At 38.3% G+C, this 20,676-nt stretch overlaps 4 protein-coding genes and 1 non-coding gene across 6 annotated transcripts; 3 read left to right on the top strand and 2 right to left on the bottom strand.

The window, feature by feature from the left end:
• Positions 1-4,462: 4,462 nt before the first annotated feature.
• Positions 4,463-7,384, top strand: LOC113691294 (uncharacterized). Of its 2 annotated transcripts, XM_072073514.1 has the most exons (4): positions 4,463-4,477; positions 4,607-4,959; positions 5,682-6,044; positions 6,648-7,384. In XM_072073514.1, exons 2-4 carry the CDS (start codon positions 4,750-4,752, stop codon positions 7,173-7,175), a joined length of 1,101 nt encoding a protein of 366 aa, XP_071929615.1. In that variant the 5' UTR covers positions 4,463-4,477; positions 4,607-4,749; the 3' UTR covers positions 7,176-7,384. The 2 variants fall into 2 exon arrangements, with proteins under 2 accessions (XP_071929615.1, XP_027065189.1); XM_027209388.2 differs by lacking the exon at positions 4,463-4,477 and having other exon boundaries at positions 4,498-4,959.
• Positions 7,385-7,493: 109 nt separating this feature from the next.
• Positions 7,494-8,760, bottom strand: LOC113691767 (putative germin-like protein 2-1). Its single transcript, XM_027210061.2, has 2 exons — positions 8,476-8,760; positions 7,494-8,185 (listed from the first exon to the last, which is right to left on the bottom strand). Exons 1-2 carry the CDS (start codon positions 8,591-8,593, stop codon positions 7,650-7,652), a joined length of 654 nt encoding a protein of 217 aa, XP_027065862.1. The 5' UTR covers positions 8,594-8,760; the 3' UTR covers positions 7,494-7,649.
• Positions 8,761-10,335: 1,575 nt separating this feature from the next.
• LOC113692461 (histone-lysine N-methyltransferase ATXR4) lies at positions 10,336-14,520 on the top strand. The gene is made up of 7 exons (XM_027210870.2): positions 10,336-10,852; positions 11,522-11,577; positions 12,006-12,132; positions 12,481-12,550; positions 12,690-12,869; positions 13,739-13,810; positions 14,175-14,520. The coding sequence occupies exons 1-7, from the start codon at positions 10,436-10,438 to the stop codon at positions 14,291-14,293; spliced, it is 1,041 nt and encodes a 346-aa protein (XP_027066671.1). The 5' UTR covers positions 10,336-10,435; the 3' UTR covers positions 14,294-14,520.
• A 223-nt stretch (positions 14,521-14,743) lies between these two features.
• TRNAG-UCC (transfer RNA glycine (anticodon UCC)) lies at positions 14,744-14,815 on the bottom strand. Its single transcript has one exon. It is a non-coding gene; the product is annotated as a tRNA-Gly (tRNA).
• A 1,646-nt stretch (positions 14,816-16,461) lies between these two features.
• On the top strand, positions 16,462-19,689 carry LOC140032749 (fatty acyl-CoA reductase 2, chloroplastic-like). Its single transcript, XM_072073510.1, has 9 exons — positions 16,462-17,335; positions 17,470-17,573; positions 17,704-17,903; positions 17,988-18,088; positions 18,178-18,388; positions 18,476-18,637; positions 18,731-18,812; positions 18,905-19,302; positions 19,388-19,689. Exons 1-9 carry the CDS (start codon positions 16,927-16,929, stop codon positions 19,551-19,553), a joined length of 1,833 nt encoding a protein of 610 aa, XP_071929611.1. The 5' UTR covers positions 16,462-16,926; the 3' UTR covers positions 19,554-19,689.
• The last annotated feature ends 987 nt before the right edge of the window (positions 19,690-20,676 follow it).

Genomic DNA, 20,676 nt, shown 5'->3' with positions numbered 1-20,676 from the left:
TTTTTGCAAGTTTGTATGCTATTAATTTTTTAACAACTTTTGCTACAGGAATTCCAAAAAATTTCTTAAAGTTTTTTACCTACACACTTCAAAATACCCAAAACACAAAAAAAAAAAAAAATTCCTTTCCCTTTTTCTTCTTCTTCCTCCCCCACCCCAACGCACCACCACCTCCATCGCCGACCACCACCTCCGGCGCCAGTTCTAGAACCGATCACCTCTTCCGGTACCGGTCTTCCTTTTTTTTTTTTTTTCTTTTCTCCCTCTCCCCCTCTTCCTCCCCCACCATCCTCCCCCTTTACCCGATTTGATCCTCCCTTTTTTTTGTCCCTCTCCCTTTCCCCCACTCTTCCCCTTCCCCTCTGATCGATCTGGTAGCGAGACTAGATCGCACCAGATTGCTCAACGGAAGGCTGAGTTGTACCGATATGAACTTTGGCAGCGGCTTTTTTTTTTTTGAAACTTAGGGTGAGGGTGGCGGGGGAAGGGGAGGAGAGGAGGAGAGGGAAAATTGCAAAAAAAAAAAAAAAAAAGTTTGACTACCTGATCTGTGCAGCAAGAGGAGGAGAGGAGAGAGGTGGAACAAGGGAGGGAAAATTAGAAGCAAGTGAGGCAGTTTCTGTTGCTCCCCCATTGCCGGCAAGTGAAGGAATTTCAGGCGAGGGAAGGGGGAGGAGGAAGGGCAGAGGGGAGGAGAGGGAGAAGAGAGGTGATAGGTAGGAGGTGGGGAGAGAAAACGCAAAAAAAAAAAAAGGGGGGGAGGTTTTCTGTTGCAGACTGCTTGTGTGGAAATTTCGGGAAAGGAACAAGTGAGGGAAGAGGAAGGGAGAAGAAGCGGGAAGGGAGGAAAGAAAAGAAAAAAGAAAAAAAATGAAAAGGAGAAAAAGTTTTTTATCTTTCAAAAGTTTTTCTACTACTTCTACAGTGATCTACAATAAAGTTTTAGACAAACTTTCAAAAAACTCAGGTTCCAAACGGTGCCTACATTTTGCCACAGTATTTAATAATTTAAATTTTTAAAATAATTTAAGATCTGATAATTCTTACTCTATATCTAACCGTGAATTTAATCTTATCGGCGCAGTACCCTAAAATAGCTAAAGAACTCCCCCTACTGGTTACCTCTCATATGAACATGCTAAAAAATGGAGTAAAACAAAGGGTTAATTCCATTTTGTCCTCCCAAACTTTGGACGATTACCCACTTCAGTTCCTAAATTTCAAAATGGGACATTAAGTCCCTAAACTTATAAATACCTCCCACTTAAGTCCCTAAACTTATAAAATTGGACACTTAAATCCCTAAACCCTTATAAAATGGGACACTTCGACCACTAACAGCATTCAGGATTTGTTAACAATTTTTCTTAAGTGAGAGGTATTTATAAGTTTAGGGACTTAAGTGTCTCATTTTGAAGTTTAGGAACTGAAGTGGGTAATCGTCCAAAATTTGAGGGGACAAAGTGGTATTAACCCTAAAACAAACAAAAACTACTTCTCATTCTACTAACAAATACTAAAGGGTAAGTGAACACATAATAATCATTTTAACCCTTGTGTTTTGCCAGCGGATGCCAACCACAAATTTAAAGTAGCACAAATAAGGCCTTGTTTGAAATTCAAGTTTTTTTGTCAAGTTTATCTGCTACAAGTTTTTTAAAAATTTTAGTTACAAGAATTTCAAAAAAATTTTAAAAATTTTTAAACTATATATTTTAAAATATTTAAAAATCTACGCGTTTCAAAGGCCTCGCGGTAATATTCAAAAAGCTATTAGTACTATACAAAGGCCCGGCGGTACCTTAGCGTGTAGCTGACCTGTAAACTTCTGGTTTTCCACTTATCCTTAAAAGCGAAAGCTGCAAATTTTTTAGAGGAAAAAAGCCCGGTCAAGGTGGACCATCTAGCATAATTGTATATATCAAATCAAATTAAGAGTCGAAGGATTAAACAATTCTTCTTTATTTGAGTTTATAAAAAGTTTTTTTTTTTAAAAAAGTTCATTTTGAATACGAATACCCAAGCCACCATCAAGATAAAGGATTTAAGTTATGATTACACAAAGTTGTTGAAGTTCATTATTTTCTCTAAGGCCCCGTTTGAATTGTATTTTTCTAGATTTTTTTGTAAAAAAATTACTGTAACGATTTGATATATGTGAGATAAAAAGATGAGAGGCGAATATGTTCACGAAAAACGCAACAATTTTTTTTGGAGGAAAATCACAATCCAAACGGGGAGATTGTTGTTCGGTTCCTCCAAGTCTGGCGTCCGTCATCACTTGCCTTAGTCATACTCAGCTTCATGCTTGAATTGACCTCAGATTCTGCTTGATCATATCCTGCGACTTGTTAACTCCTGCTTCTTTGAACTTAAAATTACCCTTTCAATTTTAGCTCCGTATTCATCATTTTCATTTCAAATAGTATCTTGACTATGGGTGTAATCGAATCGAGTCGAATTCGAATAGTGCACTACTCGAGCTCGACTTTAGTTAAAAAACTTAGACTCGAGCTCGAGTTTAAACTCATTGAATTCTTGAAAGTCGAGTTCGATTTTATTTTGCATTACTAGAGATCATGCTTATAAGTCTAATCTAGTTTATTTCGAAATCAATCAAGCTTAATCGAGTCTAATCAAATTTAAGAAATAAAAATTTATATTTTATATAATTTTGAATAAGGGACAAAATAGACATTTCATACTAATAAATAAAAAAATTAAAACAAAAACATATATATGTAAAGCTCAAATGAGCTCGATTGAGCTTTCCGAGTTTCATTTATTAATTTCAAACTCGACTCAACAAGTAGCTCAAGCAGCTGGAACTTGAGCTCGAACTCGATCAATACGAGTTCAAACTCGATATTCGATCGAGCAAGCTTGTGAGTTATTCTGTTAAACTCGACTTATTTGCGGCCCTAGTATCTTTGACATGTCCAATTACAAAATACATCGAAGTACTGGCATTTTTACTGGTAAAAATCCATATAAAAACTTTTTAGTGTTAGAGAATATAAAGATTACCGCAATTAAGACACACCACTCTTGAGAGGAAAGCCCTACCGGCAATAAACATTACTGCTTGATGCATTATACATGGTGGAGGCATTATCATCTTCACATGGATCAAAGCTCAATAATTAGGGCCTCGCACGCCCCTTAATACACAAATTTAAGTACAATTTTTGCCCGTTACAAGTGCTTCGTGATGATGCTCAAACTGGTGGTCCAGTCTGTGAAATGTTGCAAGTTAAATGCATACAGGTCCAAAATAATGAATCTTTTCCTGAATATTCATATATTCAATTCGGACATTCTTCCCCCATACATTTCAAAGCAGCTTCATGGCCAAGTAATCTAATAAAATAACAGCATCATACACAATCAGACATACTCAGATACATGTCTCCTCTATTAGTATGCCCCATATGCTTTGAGTTGCATAGAAATCTGTTTTCAGGGAAACGTTTTTTGCACTCTCATTTTTGTTAATCATACTTTCACTATCATCTTGATAGTATAGTTTTCATTTATTAAACTATATGATAAAAACGAATGATGGAAGTACACATAACAAAAAATGGAGTATAAATAACATTTTTTTTTCTTTTTTATGCTCATTCTCTTGTACAAATTATTTTGTTTGTCATAATGATAAGGAAATGACAATACCAAAGACACATATACGCTGGTACACTACTTACATTATGCCTTGATACGACATATTTGTGAATAAGATAAAAACTGCAGCATATGCAAATCTATATGTACAGATACACGTAGTATCTGTATTTTTGGCTCCATAATATGCAAACAAATCTTGATGGTAAGAATATATATTCAAGAAGATCCCAACAAATCTTAGCCCCATTCAATAATATACAAACAAATCTTGATGGTAAGAATATGTGTTTAAGAAGATCCCAACAAATCTTAGCCCCGTTTCCTAAAATCTGGATTCTGGAGACAGGCATTATGGTCATCCAAATCTTATTTACCTTTGTCACTAGACTAATAGTCTATTGGCTTTATTTGAAATGTTACTTTTTCCTAAAAAAAAAATAGAAAAAAAATTATTACATTATAAACACGACTTTTCTATCTAACATACATCACATCTCAGAAACTGTTTCAGTGTTGTGTTACTGGCTTACAATGTTGTAATTTGGATAATTATTGGATAAACTATTTAATTTAATCAAGAAAGGTTACCATTGCGACATAGGACTTACTTTTCGCCTTTGACCCACACCAATACACTTGCAGAAGAAAAACATTCACGTACTTGTGGAATATTTAATGTAAAGATTGTTGTTACTTGAATATGATGAAAAATGTTTCTTAAATCTTAGTTAAGATGTGTAAGAGAGAAGTGACGATCACGCGCAGGATTTGCAGGTGCGTAATGAGGCAGCTGCCCCAGATGTTCCCTCCTTTCTATCTCCTCAGATGTCCTAAAAGTGGCTCAATCAAAGTGCTCTTCCTCCTCCCTTCTCTACTCATTTTCAAACAGTTTCTTTTGCTTCAGCAGCTTCCCACTAGTCCTTTTCTGTTTTCTGTCTTCTGTCTTTCCTTATTTTTATTCTCAACTTCTTGTCTGCAGCCATTGTTCCCGTCCTAGAAAGCGAAATCAGAAAGGAAAAGCTGCAGCAGGAGCTAGGAAGCTAACACTATCTAGCTGAGGAAGATTTAGCTAGCTGCACCATACATACCATCGAGAGAAAAGCTAGCTAGCTAGCTAGAGAGATGAGCCGTCTTGCACCGTTATCAGAAGAACCTGTAAATGAAGAAGACTCCAAGAACTGCTCTAGTAAAGCTCAAACGTGGAGAAAATGGTTGAGAGCCCACTTTTCTCTGCAGCTTTTCAACAGGAAATCAGACCTCAGACTCCTCTTAAGTGTTCTTGGATGCCCTCTTTTTCCCCTGCCTGTTCATCCCAAACACCCCATCACTGAAGTGAGTTTCTCTTTTCCTTTCTTAATCACCCTCTGAAATCTGTGCTCCTTTGCGTTCTGTTCCATTGCTACATGATCATCATGCCATCGAACCCGGGTGCTTAAAGATTTTTAATTTTCCATTTAGCTTTACTTCTTCTTGCTGCACGTAACGATGGAGTTTTAATTGACCATCATGTAATAGTTTAATGTCCTAAACTCCTAATGTTTTCATTTGTTTGGCCACAACGTTAGTGCTACATAATTTAAAGAGCTTGATGACTAAAATTACGCAAGTAGTTTATGGTAAATGTCAGTCTTATGTTGTTGTTTTTCTTTAACTTAATTAGTTAATTGTTTATCATTTGTTCCTCTTCATAATTGATCGAAATCCAGTGTTTACATAACATGGAAGTCACCATGTGAACGTTTGACCTTTGTTGTACTGACTACCTATCCAAACTGTTGTTAACAGCCATTTACAGATCAGTAGACTCCCACTCCCCATCATTATTTTTATCAAACAAAAATTAAGTGGATTTCTTTATTTTTTTTCTTAAAGAGGCATAGCACATGGTATAAATCAGAAAGATGCCATTTTAAGGCTGTGAAAGGGATTGCCATGAGTTCATTTGCCGATTATTAATTTATATGTGGCTGTCTGATTCAAGTAGCTAGAGAGACATTTATTCCTCCCTCGTTCAAGAACGAAACTTAAATGCCTTCTCAAAATGTTTTTGTTAGGTGTCCTCATCAGCCCAATACATAATCCATCATTTTACGGCAGCAACTGGCTGCCGAAAGCTAGAAGGGATGGTGAAGAATATTTATGCCACGGGAAAAGTTGCAATGGCAATGGTGGACCATGATCAGCTAGGAGGGGGCTTGGCTGCCTCTGCCTCAGCTGCAAATGTATCCGATGCTGCTTTACAAAAAGGTTGCTTTGTTATGTGGCAAATGCTGCCTAATAAGTGGCTAATTGAGCTAGCTGTTGCGGGTCACAAAGTTGTAGCCGGTAGCGATGGCCATTTGGCCTGGCGCCACACCCCTTGGCTAGGTGTCCACGCTGCTAAGGGTGGCGCCCGTCCTCTTCGCCGATCTTTCCAGGCAAGAAATGCCCCATCACCCTGAATTCATTGCATTAATGAAAAGGACTGATCAGTTATTCGTTTTTATCATCTTTGATCTTTGCCTTTTGGTATTCTTTGTCCTGTGTATTTCATCTGTACTAAGATTATGGATATTTCTCTACTGTCACTTGATAGCTAGAGGTTCCATGTTGCCTTGTCCCCATTTTGCTATTTTTGCTAACGTAACACCATCTAAAGCACTTACTTTGATGTGGAATATTCCCTTCTTATTAGTAGAAGGCATGGGAGCCCAACATCAGCATGGGTTTTTGCTTTGCCTTTATGGGACTTTTTAGTACATGTTCTTGATCCTTCGTGTAAGTAGTCACACTCGCACTTTTGGATAATATATACTACTGGTAGATAATGAACTCCATTTCTAATCCTGAGATAATTACTATCCCGAGCCCAGAAAAGATATTTACTGTTCAGAAAAAAGTGGAAATTCTTCAATCTCTTAACAGTTTCAATTGCCAAGAGTTAGAATACTCAGGCTGGAATTAAGCTCTTTGTGTCTGTGATACAATATGGGTGGTTTTTTCATGTGAAAAATAAGAATTAACATCAACTGGCTATTCAGGGACTAGACCCTGTGGCTATATCTACCATCTTCTCGCAAGCGGAGTACATGGGAGAAAAGCAAATATTTGGAGTTGATTGCTTTGTGCTAAAACTGTCCGCCAACCATACGGACCTAGTCGAGCGCAGCGATAACACAGCAGAGATGATCAAGCATGCAGTCTTTGGATACTTCAGCCAGAGAAGTGGCTTGCTTATCTATTTAGAGGACTCGTACTTGACCAGAATACAGTCACCTGGCTCACTCCCCTCGTATTGGGAAACCACAATGGCTACCAAAATGGAAGATTATCGGAGCGTCGAGGGAGTTAAGATTGCACATTCAGGTCAATCTACTGTAATCATCACAAGGTTTGGAGACAATCTGAAGTTTGGCCCTTCCTTCACGAGAATGGAAGAAACATGGACCATTGATGATATTGCTTTCAATGTCCCCGGCCTTTCTATGGACTGCTTCATTTCTCCAAAAGAACTGCAGAAAGACTATCCAGAGGAAAACCTTGACTGGATATCACCATTGCATCAATGAAGACTGTCGATGGACGAGATTGAAGATCATTTTTTGTAACTTCGATTGTGGTGCTTAATTAATTGATTTTTCCTTGAATGCTAGTGTTTTAACATTATTGACCAAGAATACTATGAGGATCGGAAGCCGAGGCCGACCCTCTCTTTTGTGTATACAAATGATTGTACTCAATTAAGTGCTTGATATATGTGTAAGTCTACTTTTTCCCATTACCTTGTCCTCCTGATCTTTATGGTAATTGTTTTTAAGGAAAATTTTAGATTTTCTCTTGGGGGGGAATAATTTCACTGCTGACAACCGTTCATGCATTATCAGGACAACAAAGTCTTGCATAAATCTTCAAAAAAAACTAGTAGTATTCCCTCCATGAATTCAATTATAAGCCCCTTTAATAAATCTTGAAATTGAACTCCAATTCATAGTATGAAGGAATTGCGTAATTGGTCACAGTTCATGACTCCCACTTCGGCTAGCCTAGAACTTGGACCGAATCACTTCCACAGTGCTCTCGTCAATCTGGAATGATTTGGCCAGAGCGTCAGAAGGGATGGCTGGGTTTGATCCGAAGACGGTGCTTGGAACAGATACCAGACCAGGATTTTGGCCGTTGAGTGCAACAATGGCGACAGCATTTCCATAGCCGACATTTCGCTGGTAGTGGACAAGTCCCACAGGAAAGACGAAGGCGTCGCCCTTTTGAAGGACCTTGACGAAAAGCTTGTTATCAGGAGCTGAAGTTATGAAGCCGACTTCGAGAGCTCCGTCAAGAACAGTGATCATTTCAGTGGCTCTGGGGTGAACGTGAGGTGCGTTCAGCCCCCATGGCGCAAAATCAAAGCGTAGCATGGAGATGCCCAGGGTGTTCAGCCCTGGCAGCTCAGCAACAAATACTTGGGTAGCGCTGAAGCCTGCAGGATTTGTGGTGTTGCCGGCGAGGTGCAAACCAGCGAACACGAAATCGTTTACGGTAACGCTGCTGGCTTCCTTGCAAGTCTTGCCATTCACATTCACTGCAAGTGTTGTAGAAAGTTACGTAAAAGTCAGGTCAGTCGAACTGAATATATCAATTAACGCTAGCCCTGAAAGACGAACTAAGCTACTCGATACTCGAGTCGAATTCGGTTTGATAAAAGCTGGTTTACACCCCTAATTAACGCTGCGCCTGGCTATTATAAGATGGAAAAGGTGTTAAAACCTCAAAGGGAAGGGTTATGTGTAATTAAACTGCTACTTAATTCCTGGATCAAATGTGCCAATGCGTGGAGGATCATATTTATATGAAGTGTAATATTGTAGGTACCTGGGCTAGTGGCTTTCGCGACGCAAAAATCTTGCAGTGGTTGCTCATCAAATGCCGAAGCAAGGAGGGAGAAACTGAGGGCCATCAGAGTGATGAAAACGATGCAGGTTTTCGCCATTGCAAACAGGCTTGACAATTTAATCAAATTGGAGGAAAATTGTGCTGCTTTGAGAGCTAGTCAGGGAAGAAGTGTTTTTGAGTCATGCTTAAGCATAGCCACTTTACTGCCTATTTATAGCAATTATTGATGCAGTGTTCTTGAACCAATCTTGATGAATATCCACCAATTAATCAAGCAGAGCGGCAGGCCCTTGCCAGAAAGTTTCCATTCAATCACAAATTGATTTGGAGCTTTCCATGACCAAATCAACACAATCTCTTTCAAAACTAGTCGTATATACAATGAAAGATTGTCTTTTGAGGAACTGGTTTGCCGTCCACTTTCACAGGTAAACATGACAAGTTCAGCATATAGCTGCAGTCTGGATTATTTTCAGTTTTGGCCTTGGACAGAGGAAACTCGCCAAGTGCAAATACTACAAAATAACTAGAGACCGATGACAATTTTCAAGCAGTGTTAACTAAGCTGTTAAATTAAAACCACCAGCCCAAAGGGTGGTGGCCACCGTCAAGCCATTAAGGCTTTCTAGCATCCCACCAATTGCCACAGTATGTGGCTCTTCACAAATCTAAATGGATGTGTAGTGCACCCGTCTGATCCGATAGTGGTTTAGTCCCCGTCGGCCTTCTATAGGTTCAGTTGGGTCGCCCTCTAGAATAGGTTAGAGTAGGAGTAGGTATAGAGTACGCTATTATCGACTGTTTAAAAAAAGAAAAAAAAAAAGACGAAGCCGTTAAATTAAGATCTAAAAAGACAAGGCTGCTTATACATGCATCACTAAAGATTTACTATGAAAAGCTCATTAGCTGAAACATTAATTAACAAGATTTTGATCCTTAGATGGGATATCCCTTTTCCTTAAAGTTGCAATTGGTGAAGTATACATGTTGACGTGCAAACTAGAAAGAAAATGAAATCCAGTTGATTAACTTGTCCTCCGGCCAAAAACAAACAAACATATAACTGTCTATGGGCAGTGGCTTGATGACTAAAACTAGACAGTTGTGTTGAATTGTCTGCGTATAATTGGCTACTTCTTACCATAGAATCCCTAAAGGTTCCAAATAGAAGATCTCTCACTTAAAAAACATAAAATAAAATCAGGGCCTAAAGAAGAGTGCCAACACCTACTCCACCTATAACTTGACATTATAGGAAAGGAAATTAGTTAAAAACAGAAGGACATGATTTGGTTTTGTGAACTTAATTTTGGTGAAATAGTTTTTTTACAAATAAAAATTTTGAATCATCATAAATTAGCTTCAATAGTAAATAATTTAATTTTGTCACATAACAAAAAACATAGGGTATGCCATCATAACTAGCACGATTTTGTGTATATAACAAACCTAATCGTAATTAAGCTAGCCAATGTTCAAAAACACATAGTTGTATGCATTTACCAAACTAGCGTGCGAAATAGGATTTAAACAAATTTAAGTGCGCCTGTCTGGTTTGATGGTTCACCTCTCAGTCTCCATACAAGCACCTTTGAATATCTCTTCTCTATAGTAGAGGTTACTTTAGAAGTAGAGTAGATTGTTGCCGTTGTCAAAAAAAAAATTTTTTTGAGTGGAAACTTTTGAAAAATTTTAAATATCAAATTTTATATATGTTGCATATATCTAGACATTATGAGTCGAATGCATGAAAGATTTACTTGATTTTATTGGTCAAAATTTCGAAGGATTTAGAATTTTAGAGCCAGAGACCCAAACTCAATTGGGTCAAATGAGTGGCAACCGACATAGAGAGTGGCCCATCAATCCGGCCCTAAAGTAATTCGTCAAACGAGTCCCAGAAGGAATTCGTCACAGAATCGGATTTTACCGCCAAAAAATGTTACGGGGAGGTAGCCGTTGGGCATCCCGCTTCAAAATCTTCCTCCCCCGTCTGAAAAACGACTACAAAACACCGCCTTTCCTCCTCACCTTCTCCTCTTCCTTCACAACCACCGCTCCCACCGCCGGAACCGGTGCTGCTGACAACGACAGTTCGCAGCCGGGTCGTCCTTCTGCACCCCCTCCTATTCAAGTCGGATTCACCGACTCTGCCGGCAGAGGCGTGTTTGCCACTCGAAGAATCGCTGCCGGTGAGCTCATTCACACCGCCAAGCCCATTGTTTGTCATCCTTCTCTATCTTCTCTCCATAGCGTCTGCTATTTCTGCCTTAGAAAGCTTCTTCCCGATCAACGACCCCTTTTCCAAAGTAACGATGTCCAGTTTTGCAGCCAAGAGTGCCAAAACCAATCGCAGGTGCGCTGTTGCTGTAGTAATACGATTTTAACACGTAATTCCATTGCTTCAATTTGACTTTGAACGTGCACGCATGTTTTGATTATGGGTTTTTTTGTGACTGTTTGATATGATGAGCCGCAACTTTAGCAGAAGCGTTTTTGCAAATGGACTGTTCACTAGGTGTTTGATATTTTGTTCCCGACGAAATGGGTCATCTTCTGATGCGTGATATATTTAGAGGGAAATTCGGATTTATGTCAGAGAAAGCGGTCATATTTGATCTTTGCCTTTCTCTTCCTGTTTAATTCGTATGACGTCTTCGCCTTATACCTCATAAATGAAGTAATTAATCAAATCACAGAGTTAACTTTTAAAGATAAAGAAGAAAGCTGCATGACTTGGAGAAGTGACTAGTTGATGGGGGCCAAGTTGACAGCATCTTATTAAGTCTTTCTCGACTTTAGCTGCTTGATCCAGAAGATTATGTGTGCATTGATATATTACTGATGCTCAGCTTTTGCTGACTTGTTTTTTACTGTATTAGCAGACTTAGTTCCAAGCTAAGCTTAAGATGTATCTTATGCATGCTCTTACGATTTTATCTAAATTTTTTAGGTCAATTCTTTTTCATCTTCGACCTTGAGTGTGTTGACTTACATTTTCCATTTTTAAACATCTTTCTTTTAGGTTTTTCACGAGATTGAGAGGAGAGCAGATTGGTCAACCTTTAATGACTATTGCCGGTATGAATTTTGTAATTACACCTTTTTTCGTCTGTATTCTGGACCTAGACTTTCATGAGTCAAGTGTGACCTCTTTTTTTATTTTTTTCAAAATTTTTAGTCCACTTTTTTGTTGATACTAGCATTTTTCAGACTGTAGCATTGAAAATTTTGTCATATTGTATGATGCCTTTATGTGACAAGGGTAAACAAAATCTTCAGAAGTTAAAAATTTGCTTCCTGGTACCATGATTTCTACCTTTTGGCTTCATTTGGCCACTTTAACAATCACATGCTTTTTCATTAGGCACATTTGCACTAAAGAGTCACCGTATGTGTGTATTGTGTTTTCTTCTGAAAAGGCTATTAGTCTGCTCTGCAATCAGAAAGCTTGTTTAAATGGCCTGAGCTTAATGTATCTCATTCTGTTTGTTTGTCTTTTCTTCAAGGATGCATGGTCTTAAATATCCTTTGCTAGTGAAGCGGTATGCTTGCCTTGTCATATCTGGATCTTCATCTGCAAGTAGTCTTGACATTCTTCAGCCAGCTAGTTTATCTTCTGAAATGATTTCTCTGGTAACCTTATCTTGCACTTATTCAAATTCGTTCTGTATTTTCTGCTACTTAATATAAAGGTCTACTCCAGCATTAAGATGTTCAATGATTACAGGTTGACTAAGAATCTATCTGTTCCATTCTTAATGCCTTTGCAAAATAACTTTAACTGCTTATTCATCAAAGTCTCTTGGGGATGCTGAACATTGGAAACCTAAACTCCAAGTGTAAAGATTACATAGTGGGATTGTATGTTTTCAAATAAGTGTACCACATTGTCCTTCCTAGAAACCTCCTTTAAGTTACAAAAAATATTTCTGGCTGGCATTTGGAAGTAATAAATTAAACTCTGCTGCCACGTGTTTACAGGTGGAAAAGGAATTCTGCTTGCTTAGAAGCACTTTCCAAGATGCAGATATAAACACTCAGCAGCTGGCTTGTATCCTCCTGTGGCAGAAAACAGCTAATGTTTTCTGCCAGGGCTTGTGTTTATTGATGCTTTGCTATTCTTTTTCTTACTTGAAATGTAGTGTCCCGCATCCTTCGGTCCAAAAGGCCATATATCTTTGACTTTATAGTTCTGACCAAACAATGGTATACTGGTGTATTGGCACGTATACGCATCAATGCTTTTAGAGTTGAATTGGCCTGTGAATCATATGAAGATCTTCTTTCTTCAGCAGCAGCTTCAGTGGAAGCAGAAGGAGCTGTAGGCAATGCCATTTATATGCTTCCATCCTTTTATAATCATGACTGTGGTGAGATCTCTTTCTTCTTCAATTAACTTCTTACCTTTTCCAAATCTCAAAGAAATGTTTTCTTGACCTCTATGTTCGGCTTAGCAATGAAGTCTCCCAAATTTCAGCAGAATTTGGTGCAACTCTAAAAGGTTTTTTATGGTTCTCTTGAATTCTGTTCCCAAAGCATTTCAGATCAATCTCCTGTGATAGTCTTGCAGTCGGTCTCATGCAGTCTAAATCAAGCACCTAAGACATTCAATATTAAGCTCAAATTTTTTGATTTTAATCAGTCCCATTTCCAAAGAACTTCATGGTTATTGTCATGTGATCATTGTACCTGCACATCTAAATGCAGAACAGTAATCACATTCTATGTTGGCTCAATTTCTCGAAATGGGGTCACGACTAGCTGGTTTCATTTTGCACGAAAAAGTATTGGTTGTTCAAGATATATGCATTTTGTTTGCAATTCTTTTATGGCCAAAAAAAGAGGGTAGCCTTGATAATGTGTGAGCGTGCTCCTTTCTGACCTGGCAGGTTTGTGTTTTTTCACACGTGAAAATTAGCCTCTTTGTTCATTTACGAATAAAGTTTAACTGCCCAAAACCCTCATCCCTATAGGGCTTGAGTTTATTGGAAGAGTATTTTATACCTGACTCTTGACTTTTTTTTGCTGAAATTTTATGACCAGTTGGATTTGTAATCTGTTGGTTGGTAATGATAACTTATGGAGCATTTCTAATAGCAATCTGGGGACAATGACATATAACACAGACAAAATTATGTCAAGCGAATGGCATTCCCATGTTATCTTCTTGCAATAGGAAGAGGAAAACAACTAATTGTAATTGATTATCAAATGGTTGACTTGATGATTTTCATTACAGATCCCAATGCCCATATCCTTTGGCCAGAAAATGTGGATGCGCGAGTGAAGGCTCTCTGTGACATTGAAGCAGGTCTGTTTTCAGTTTCAAGCTTAGTTGGCGCCTATAACATATAGAGCAGCTAGCAACCGAGTGCAAACACAATTAGACAAGGCCATCTTTAAGATTTTGCCCACCTCCCTCCCTAAGCCGAAAAGCCTTCTCGCATGGATAAAACTCCCACTTCCCAGCACTAGTATTACATCATAGACAAACCCAACATCGCCGCTTGTTTGATGTTTTTCAGCAGCGATAGTGCAGCATAATTGAACATTTTTTTCTTATTTCTCTTCTTGAAATTTCTGGTCTGCTCTGCAACGTTTTCCATTGTTAACTTGGTTGGCACCAAGGCAACGTGGTATTCATCCTTTTTTTCTCTCCTTTCCTGATGTTGTAGGGGAAGAGTTGAGGATCTGCTATATCGATGCTAGTATGGATTATGAAGCTCGGCAAACTATCCTCTCTAAAGGATTTGGTTTCCAGTGCAACTGTCTTCGATGCTCCTCCCACCACTAGGCCTTTATGGTTTCCTTTTTTCTTCTTTGTTGTGACCAAGTATGAAGCTGTAAGCAAAAGGAAACTGAGTGTCAAGCTCAGTGCCTTTGCGGTCCAAAATGCTGTATTAGTTGGGAGTTATTTGAGTGCATCATCTCTACATCTCAAGCCCAATAAATTTTCATGTTTGTAGCTTAAAAGCATTACTCTGTTTACATAATTGTGATACAAGTATGATAATTGAGAAATGACCTCAATTGAAATGAAGAAAGAAACTAAAGCCAGGTTCAGTTTCCCCCACATAACCGCAATTTTTAATAATTTCCAACAAAATAAATTGGATTTGCATTTTGAATAGCAGTGTCAAGCAAGTTGTACATTTTTTGTTTTTAATGGAAAATAATCGGTATTGGTGTTGCTGAATTCAAGGAAAAGTGAGCTAATGTTGCCAAAAAAATTAAGCGAAAACGATGCGTTTGCCGGGAGTCGAACCCGGGTCTATTGCTTGGAAGGCAATTATCCTAACCGTTGGACTACAAACGCTCTTGCGGTAACATTTTGCTACATTACTTAAATAATATCAGCAGTTAATATGCCCTATGCTGATCTTATATTCAAAATCTGAAACAAAATTTTCTTCCTTCAATCTGCAATATTTGGAACTTGAAAGCTATAAAAGCTAAAATGACGTCAGAATAAAATAATTTTTCCATATTTAAATTATTCTCAATCAAAGTAAATAAAGCCAAAAAAAAAAAAAAAAAACCCAGGTTTGACATATATTGTTACTATATCTTTATACCTTTTTTCTTTTTTGGTCGAATACATCATATTTGTTGAATAACGGATCATTTCGCTCATCCGAAAAGGGAGTAAAATGATTATCTCTCATAATATATTCATATTTACTTGAATCACAATTGCGTCGCAACAAAGTGGAATTAAATAATCAAAAGAATTGACGGGTAGCAAATTAATCTTTCAAACAAAAAAAAAAAGAAAAAGAGAAGTAGTAGTCTATGTTTGTAATTTTAATTACATTTATTGACTAATGAGATTTAGGCGGGACACTCTGTTTAATGATAGGAATTAGTTAGCTATAATTGTGTCAAAACAAAATTGATTGAAACCATACATTGGTTAATTTGGCAATTCATGCAATATATAAGGTAGGATTTCTAATTGCCAAAAGTATGCAAGCCACGAATGAATATCCATTCAAGGAATAGACACTAATTCAAGGATGTTAACCAATCTAATATCTTATTCTACCTTCTGTGAACCGATAGTTGCATCCAAACTGACTACAATCTCCCACCTTACCCACGCTACTAATTACCACCGAATTCCTTGCATTTTTTTTTAAAAAATTTTCAAGTAATTTCGCATTTGCTTAAGTGATATTAATAAGATTTGAAGATGACATGATTCTTTTTCATATGTTCATCAAAACTTTTAGATATAATTAATAAAGTTTAAATTTTAGCCAAATTGTAAACTTCAGTATTGTCTTAATTGTCCATAATACTCAATTTTACCCTCAAACTAACATTTCTATAAATTTGGACATATTAGGTAAATCAAAAAAAGTAAGAAACGCTCATCGGTAAATCATTCAAGATACTTTAATATATAGTATAGATAATATTGATTTTATGACTCCTAATCACTGCTCTTCTCGCTCGTCATACCCTTTTTCTCACTTTCGTCGTCCCACATTTTTTAAACATATGTTAAAGGAGGATAAATTCCCCCGTCTTGGCCATTGATAACGTGCGAATACAGTGGCAAAAAGAAAGTCATTATGTGATTTCTCTCAAGTTTATAATTCTCATCTCCTCTCGGTCTAAAATCCATTGATAACTAGTTGCTTTGATGTGAGTATGACCTATATCCAGAAATTTATGCAACTCATTCACTACATAAGCTTGGGTAGGAAACTAATGGTTGTGATATTATTGTAGGTGAATATTAGAGGTGACCTAGTTACAATGCAAAAGTAGGCACAACAGCTAAAATTTTCGAAGTTTACAGTTTAGGAAAACGAAGATAATGGATGACATTTTGGCCCAATTATCTTGTCATTTTAATCAAATTCCAGAAAACCAATTGATGAGGGGCTCCATGTTAGATGTTACACAAAGTTGGGGGCAGTTTGCATGCATTGAATCCTCCCATCCCTACCTGAACCAAATCACGCTTCCATTCTCTGATCACTACGGTTGTTCTCACACCCTTTGTGTCTTGCATTTTCCAGAGTTCTCTAAATTTGATGAGCAACCAAATAGGAAAAGTTGCCGATCTCTTAGGCATCTGTAACAAGTGTCGAGTGTGAAGTGGCTAGCTAGGGTGGCTCAAAGATAGCCAATTCAGTCTGTATTCTCTAAGATTCTAACTCCTATCTCCTCTCTCGCCTAGAAAACTTCTCTCAACCATCTTTGTTCATCATCGATGTTCTCTCACTCTTTTTATCCCATCTTATAAATTACTACAAAGTACAAACCGAACCATTATCTTGTAGAAGCTAGTTTGTTGACTGGTACTATTCTTTTCTTTTGTGGAAACGAAAAGGGAGTTGTAAACCAACATTGCACCTCAATCTCCATACTCATTAACAATTTTCTTTTGATCTTTTCATCATCTTTGAACTAATAATGGAGGCTTCATCTCTGAGTTCCGCCTTCAATATTACATCAAACAATACCGTGAGGTTGTCAAATAATAAGCTCGGCGGAGGTTGCTCGTTGAAGGTGAAAAAGAAAGTGAATGTGTGTTGCCAAAGTGGCAAAAAAGCCATCAAGTCCAGTGGATCGTCGTCGTTGATCACAGAAAGGTCGTCAACTTTGATGAATGCAGATCAAGGGGCAGCTCTCATGGAAACCAGCTTGAGTTTAGCTCCAAATGGTAGCACTCAGACGGAGATTGAGGTGAAGGATTTGGTTCCTTATAGTCATGGAACTTCAACCTCCCTCGTGGAAAGGCCTGCAGATGGAATTGGGATCACCAACTTTCTCGGAGGGAAAACGTTTCTTGTTACTGGAGCTACTGGATTTCTAGGAAAAGGTATATATATATGCATGTGAATTGATTCATGTCTTCCTTAGTTGGTCGACGACTGTGGCTTTACGTAATTTCACATAGTTGTATCACTAACCAACCAACCAGCATCTGTTTCTTGGTTCTTCAAAAAATTGCAGTTCTTGTAGAAAAGATACTAAGGACAGCACCAGATGTCCACAAGATATACATCTTGGTCAAGGCAAAGAACAAGGAGGTTGCCATCGAGAGAGTGAAAAATGAAGTGGGTCGTAATCATTTTGATTTGATCATATTTTGCTCACTTTCGTTACTAAATTAGGTTTCCCTTCTCCTAATTCTCACATCACAATTGTTGGTCTGTGCTTCTAAACTGTGGTTGCATCAACACATAGATTATCGAGGCGGAACTTTTCGAGTGTCTCAGGCAAACTTACGGGAAATCCTACCAGGCGTTTATGCTGAGCAAGATAGTTCCCGTAATTGGAAATGTCTGCGAAGCTGATCTTGGGTTAGATGAAGATACAACCCATATGCTGGCCAAACAGGTTGATATAATTGTCAATTCTGCAGCTAATACAACTTTTGATGAAAGGTGAGATGAACTTTACATTTTGGACCGGAGTTTGAAACATAGATCATGATCAATATTGACATTTGGAGGTTCACGACACTGAAGGTATGATGTTGCCCTCGACATAAACACTGGCGGACCGAGCCGGTTGATGAGCTTTGCCAAACAATGCCACAGAATTCAGCTCTTCTTGCAAGTGTCCACAGGCAAGTAGGGAAAGACCATGCAATCAAGTACGTACTCTTTCCTAACACTAGGCAATGTCAATTTAAACTCATGCTCTTCTTGCCTGCAGCTTACGTTAATGGGCGGCGACAAGGAACAGTTATGGAGAAGCCGTTTTCTGCTGGTGAGAGTATAGCAAGAGAGAGTCTCCTCTTTGGAGCAGACTGCATATTCCTCCCCACCCTGAATGTTGAAGATGAGATAAAGTTAGTTTTAGAATCAAAACAAGCTATTGATGATAGCGTTTTGGCTCAAAGGATGAAGAGTCTTGGTTTAGAGAGGTAATCAACGAGAAACTTCACCAGATTGCGTCTGATTAGGTTAAAGAACAAGCTGAAATATGTATCAATCTTCGTTACAATTTTCAGGGCAAACAAATTTGGATGGCAAGACACGTACGTGTTCACAAAAGCTATGGGAGAAATGATGATTGATAGTTTAAGAGGTGACATTCCAGTTGTGATCATTCGACCGAGTGTTATCGAGAGCACTTACAGGGAACCATTTCCAGGATGGATTGAAGGAAGCAGGTTTGATACTATATGTCACTGAATAACCTAAAATTTCAAATGGATGGAAAAATTAATGCGACACTCAAGATTAAACTAGAACTGTCCATTCAGGATGATGGATCCTGTTCTCCTGTACTATGGAAAAGGGCAGCTTTCCGGGTTTCTGGCAGACCCCAATGGTGTCCTTGATGTTGTGAGTAGACTGTTTGCAAATCCAGAACTTGTAAGCCTAATTGATCAGCTATGTTTCAACATCATTTGTCATGACAAAGGGCTTTTATCTAGGTTCCAGCAGATATGGTCGTTAACGCCATTTTAGCAGCCATGGCAAAGCACGGGGAAGCTGGAAAATCAGGAAGTAATATCTATCAGATTGCTTCATCTGTGGTCAACCCTCTAGTTTTCAAGGACCTTGCAACATTGCTTTACGAGCATTTCAATTCCTCCCCATGCTTTGATTCGAAAGGGAAACCAATTCGTGTCCCGAAAATGGAGCTATTCAGGTCTATGGAAGATTTTTCCACTCACCTTAGGAGAGATGCAATCAGCAGAAGTGGTCTAGCAGCTAGCCCTCACCCAGGTGGAAAGATGTCCGGAAAGCTCGAAAGCATCTGCAGAAAATCAGTGGAGCAAGCAGAATACTTGGCCAATCTGTATGAGCCATACACTTTCTACGGTGGAAGGTAATTTTTTCCAACTTACAGTTATGCAACTATATGTGTGACTTAGCTTTGAGATTAACAACAAAACAAAAAAAAAAAATGCCAGGTTTGACAACAGTAACACGCACTTGTTGATGGGGTATATGTCTAAAGAAGAAAGAAGGAAGTTTGGATTTGATGTGGAGAACATAGACTGGAAAGATTACATCTCAAATATCCATATTCCAGGTTTAAGAAGGCATGTCATGAAGGGTAGACTGGGACGCAGCTAAGTTGTTCCAGCTCCTATCCATATGGGTTTCATAGTTATAGTCTATATGTAATTGACGTTCCCCTTTTTCCTTTACTCTGTTGTAACTTTCCTTCAAGGAGGCAATGAAATAAAAAGGTTAGTCTGCTTTCTAGTGATTGGTTTTGTTCAAAATGCAATGAATTTAGAAAACCTGATGCTGAATTCAAATTTTATTGATTAACATTCCAAGTTTATGACCCAAAAGAAAGGCATACCTGAGAAACATACAGGGGCAAGTGTCAGCACAGTTAGGTGCTTCCAAGGATCTTACATGTCGGTAAAAATAATCTGCAGTGGGAGGACCCAAATGAGCATGGTTTTCAGATAAACAATAAAATGGCCTTTCTACCCAAGACTCGGGAAAATGCAACACAATACGAACAACCAGATTCAAAGGCTCGTGGTGGCGATGTAATACTCCCAATTTCAAACAGGCTTCCATGCAGGCATAGATAGCATTGCTGCCAATATCATCACGGACAGCTTAAAACACATCTAACTGGTGAAAGTGCACACATAAGAACGCTCATATTCGTGTTGAGAAGGTGCTTAAAGGACAAACAAATATGCCATTGAAGTTCAACAAAAGATGGCATGACTCAGCTTTCAAGTGATGCAGAAAGCTGGGATGCAACGATTTCTGCAGTTGTAGCACATTAAACCGTATTCCAATGAAAGCAAGCAAGATGCAGAACCATATTAAATCTTCCAATTGCGAGAAGGGAAAAAAGAAAATGTTTCAGAAGTTCCTTAAACATTTGAGTGGGCTAGGAGGCAAGAGAAATGCATAAACTCCAATATTTGCTAATTAAAGAAGGCTCTACTACGTATTGATTGAGCCACGAGAGAGTACCTTCCTTTCAGCAACTATATGGGCTTCCAGACTAACATCTGCAACTCTGAACTAACAGGTCCCCTCATAAACCATGACTGTCAGCCTGTGTCACTGCAACCAACAAATCAAAAACCTGCATCACCTTCTCATGCAACATTTCAATGTATGTGAGATAAAATCTTAACAGAAAGGTGCCACAGAATTGTAATTGGAAAGAACTAAATTCTCTCTAATGCCAACAACCATTTCTTTAGACCTAAGGCAAATA

This window comes from Coffea arabica, unplaced genomic scaffold (assembly GCF_036785885.1).
Source record: "Coffea arabica cultivar ET-39 unplaced genomic scaffold, Coffea Arabica ET-39 HiFi ptg000040l, whole genome shotgun sequence".
Taxonomy (NCBI): Eukaryota; Viridiplantae; Streptophyta; class Magnoliopsida; order Gentianales; family Rubiaceae; genus Coffea; species Coffea arabica.
This window is presented reverse-complemented; position numbering and strand designations above follow the sequence as displayed.

What these genes read in the sequence shown, in the direction of transcription:
- LOC113691294 (XM_072073514.1), top strand. Translation starts at nt 4,750, where the DNA reads ATGAGCCGTCTTGCACCGTTATCAGAAGAACCTGTAAATGAAGAAGAC. An exon ending in CCAAACACCCCATCACTGAA is followed by an intron (nt 4,960 to 5,681) that starts GTGAGTTTCTCT and finishes TGTTTTTGTTAG; the next exon opens with GTGTCCTCATCAGCCCAATA. An exon ending in CTCTTCGCCGATCTTTCCAG is followed by an intron (nt 6,045 to 6,647) that starts GCAAGAAATGCC and finishes CTGGCTATTCAG; the next exon opens with GGACTAGACCCTGTGGCTAT.
- LOC113691767 (XM_027210061.2), bottom strand. Translation starts at nt 8,593, where the DNA reads ATGGCGAAAACCTGCATCGTTTTCATCACTCTGATGGCCCTCAGTTTC. An exon ending in CGCGAAAGCCACTAGCCCAG is followed by an intron (nt 8,186 to 8,475) that starts GTACCTACAATA and finishes CAACACTTGCAG; the next exon opens with TGAATGTGAATGGCAAGACT.
- LOC140032749 (XM_072073510.1), top strand. Translation starts at nt 16,927, where the DNA reads ATGGAGGCTTCATCTCTGAGTTCCGCCTTCAATATTACATCAAACAAT. An exon ending in AATACAACTTTTGATGAAAG is followed by an intron (nt 17,904 to 17,987) that starts GTGAGATGAACT and finishes ACGACACTGAAG; the next exon opens with GTATGATGTTGCCCTCGACA. An exon ending in CCAATGGTGTCCTTGATGTT is followed by an intron (nt 18,813 to 18,904) that starts GTGAGTAGACTG and finishes GCTTTTATCTAG; the next exon opens with GTTCCAGCAGATATGGTCGT.
- LOC113692461 (XM_027210870.2), top strand. Translation starts at nt 10,436, where the DNA reads ATGTTACGGGGAGGTAGCCGTTGGGCATCCCGCTTCAAAATCTTCCTC. An exon ending in AGTGCCAAAACCAATCGCAG is followed by an intron (nt 10,853 to 11,521) that starts GTGCGCTGTTGC and finishes TCTTTCTTTTAG; the next exon opens with GTTTTTCACGAGATTGAGAG. An exon ending in ACCTTTAATGACTATTGCCG is followed by an intron (nt 11,578 to 12,005) that starts GTATGAATTTTG and finishes CTTTTCTTCAAG; the next exon opens with GATGCATGGTCTTAAATATC.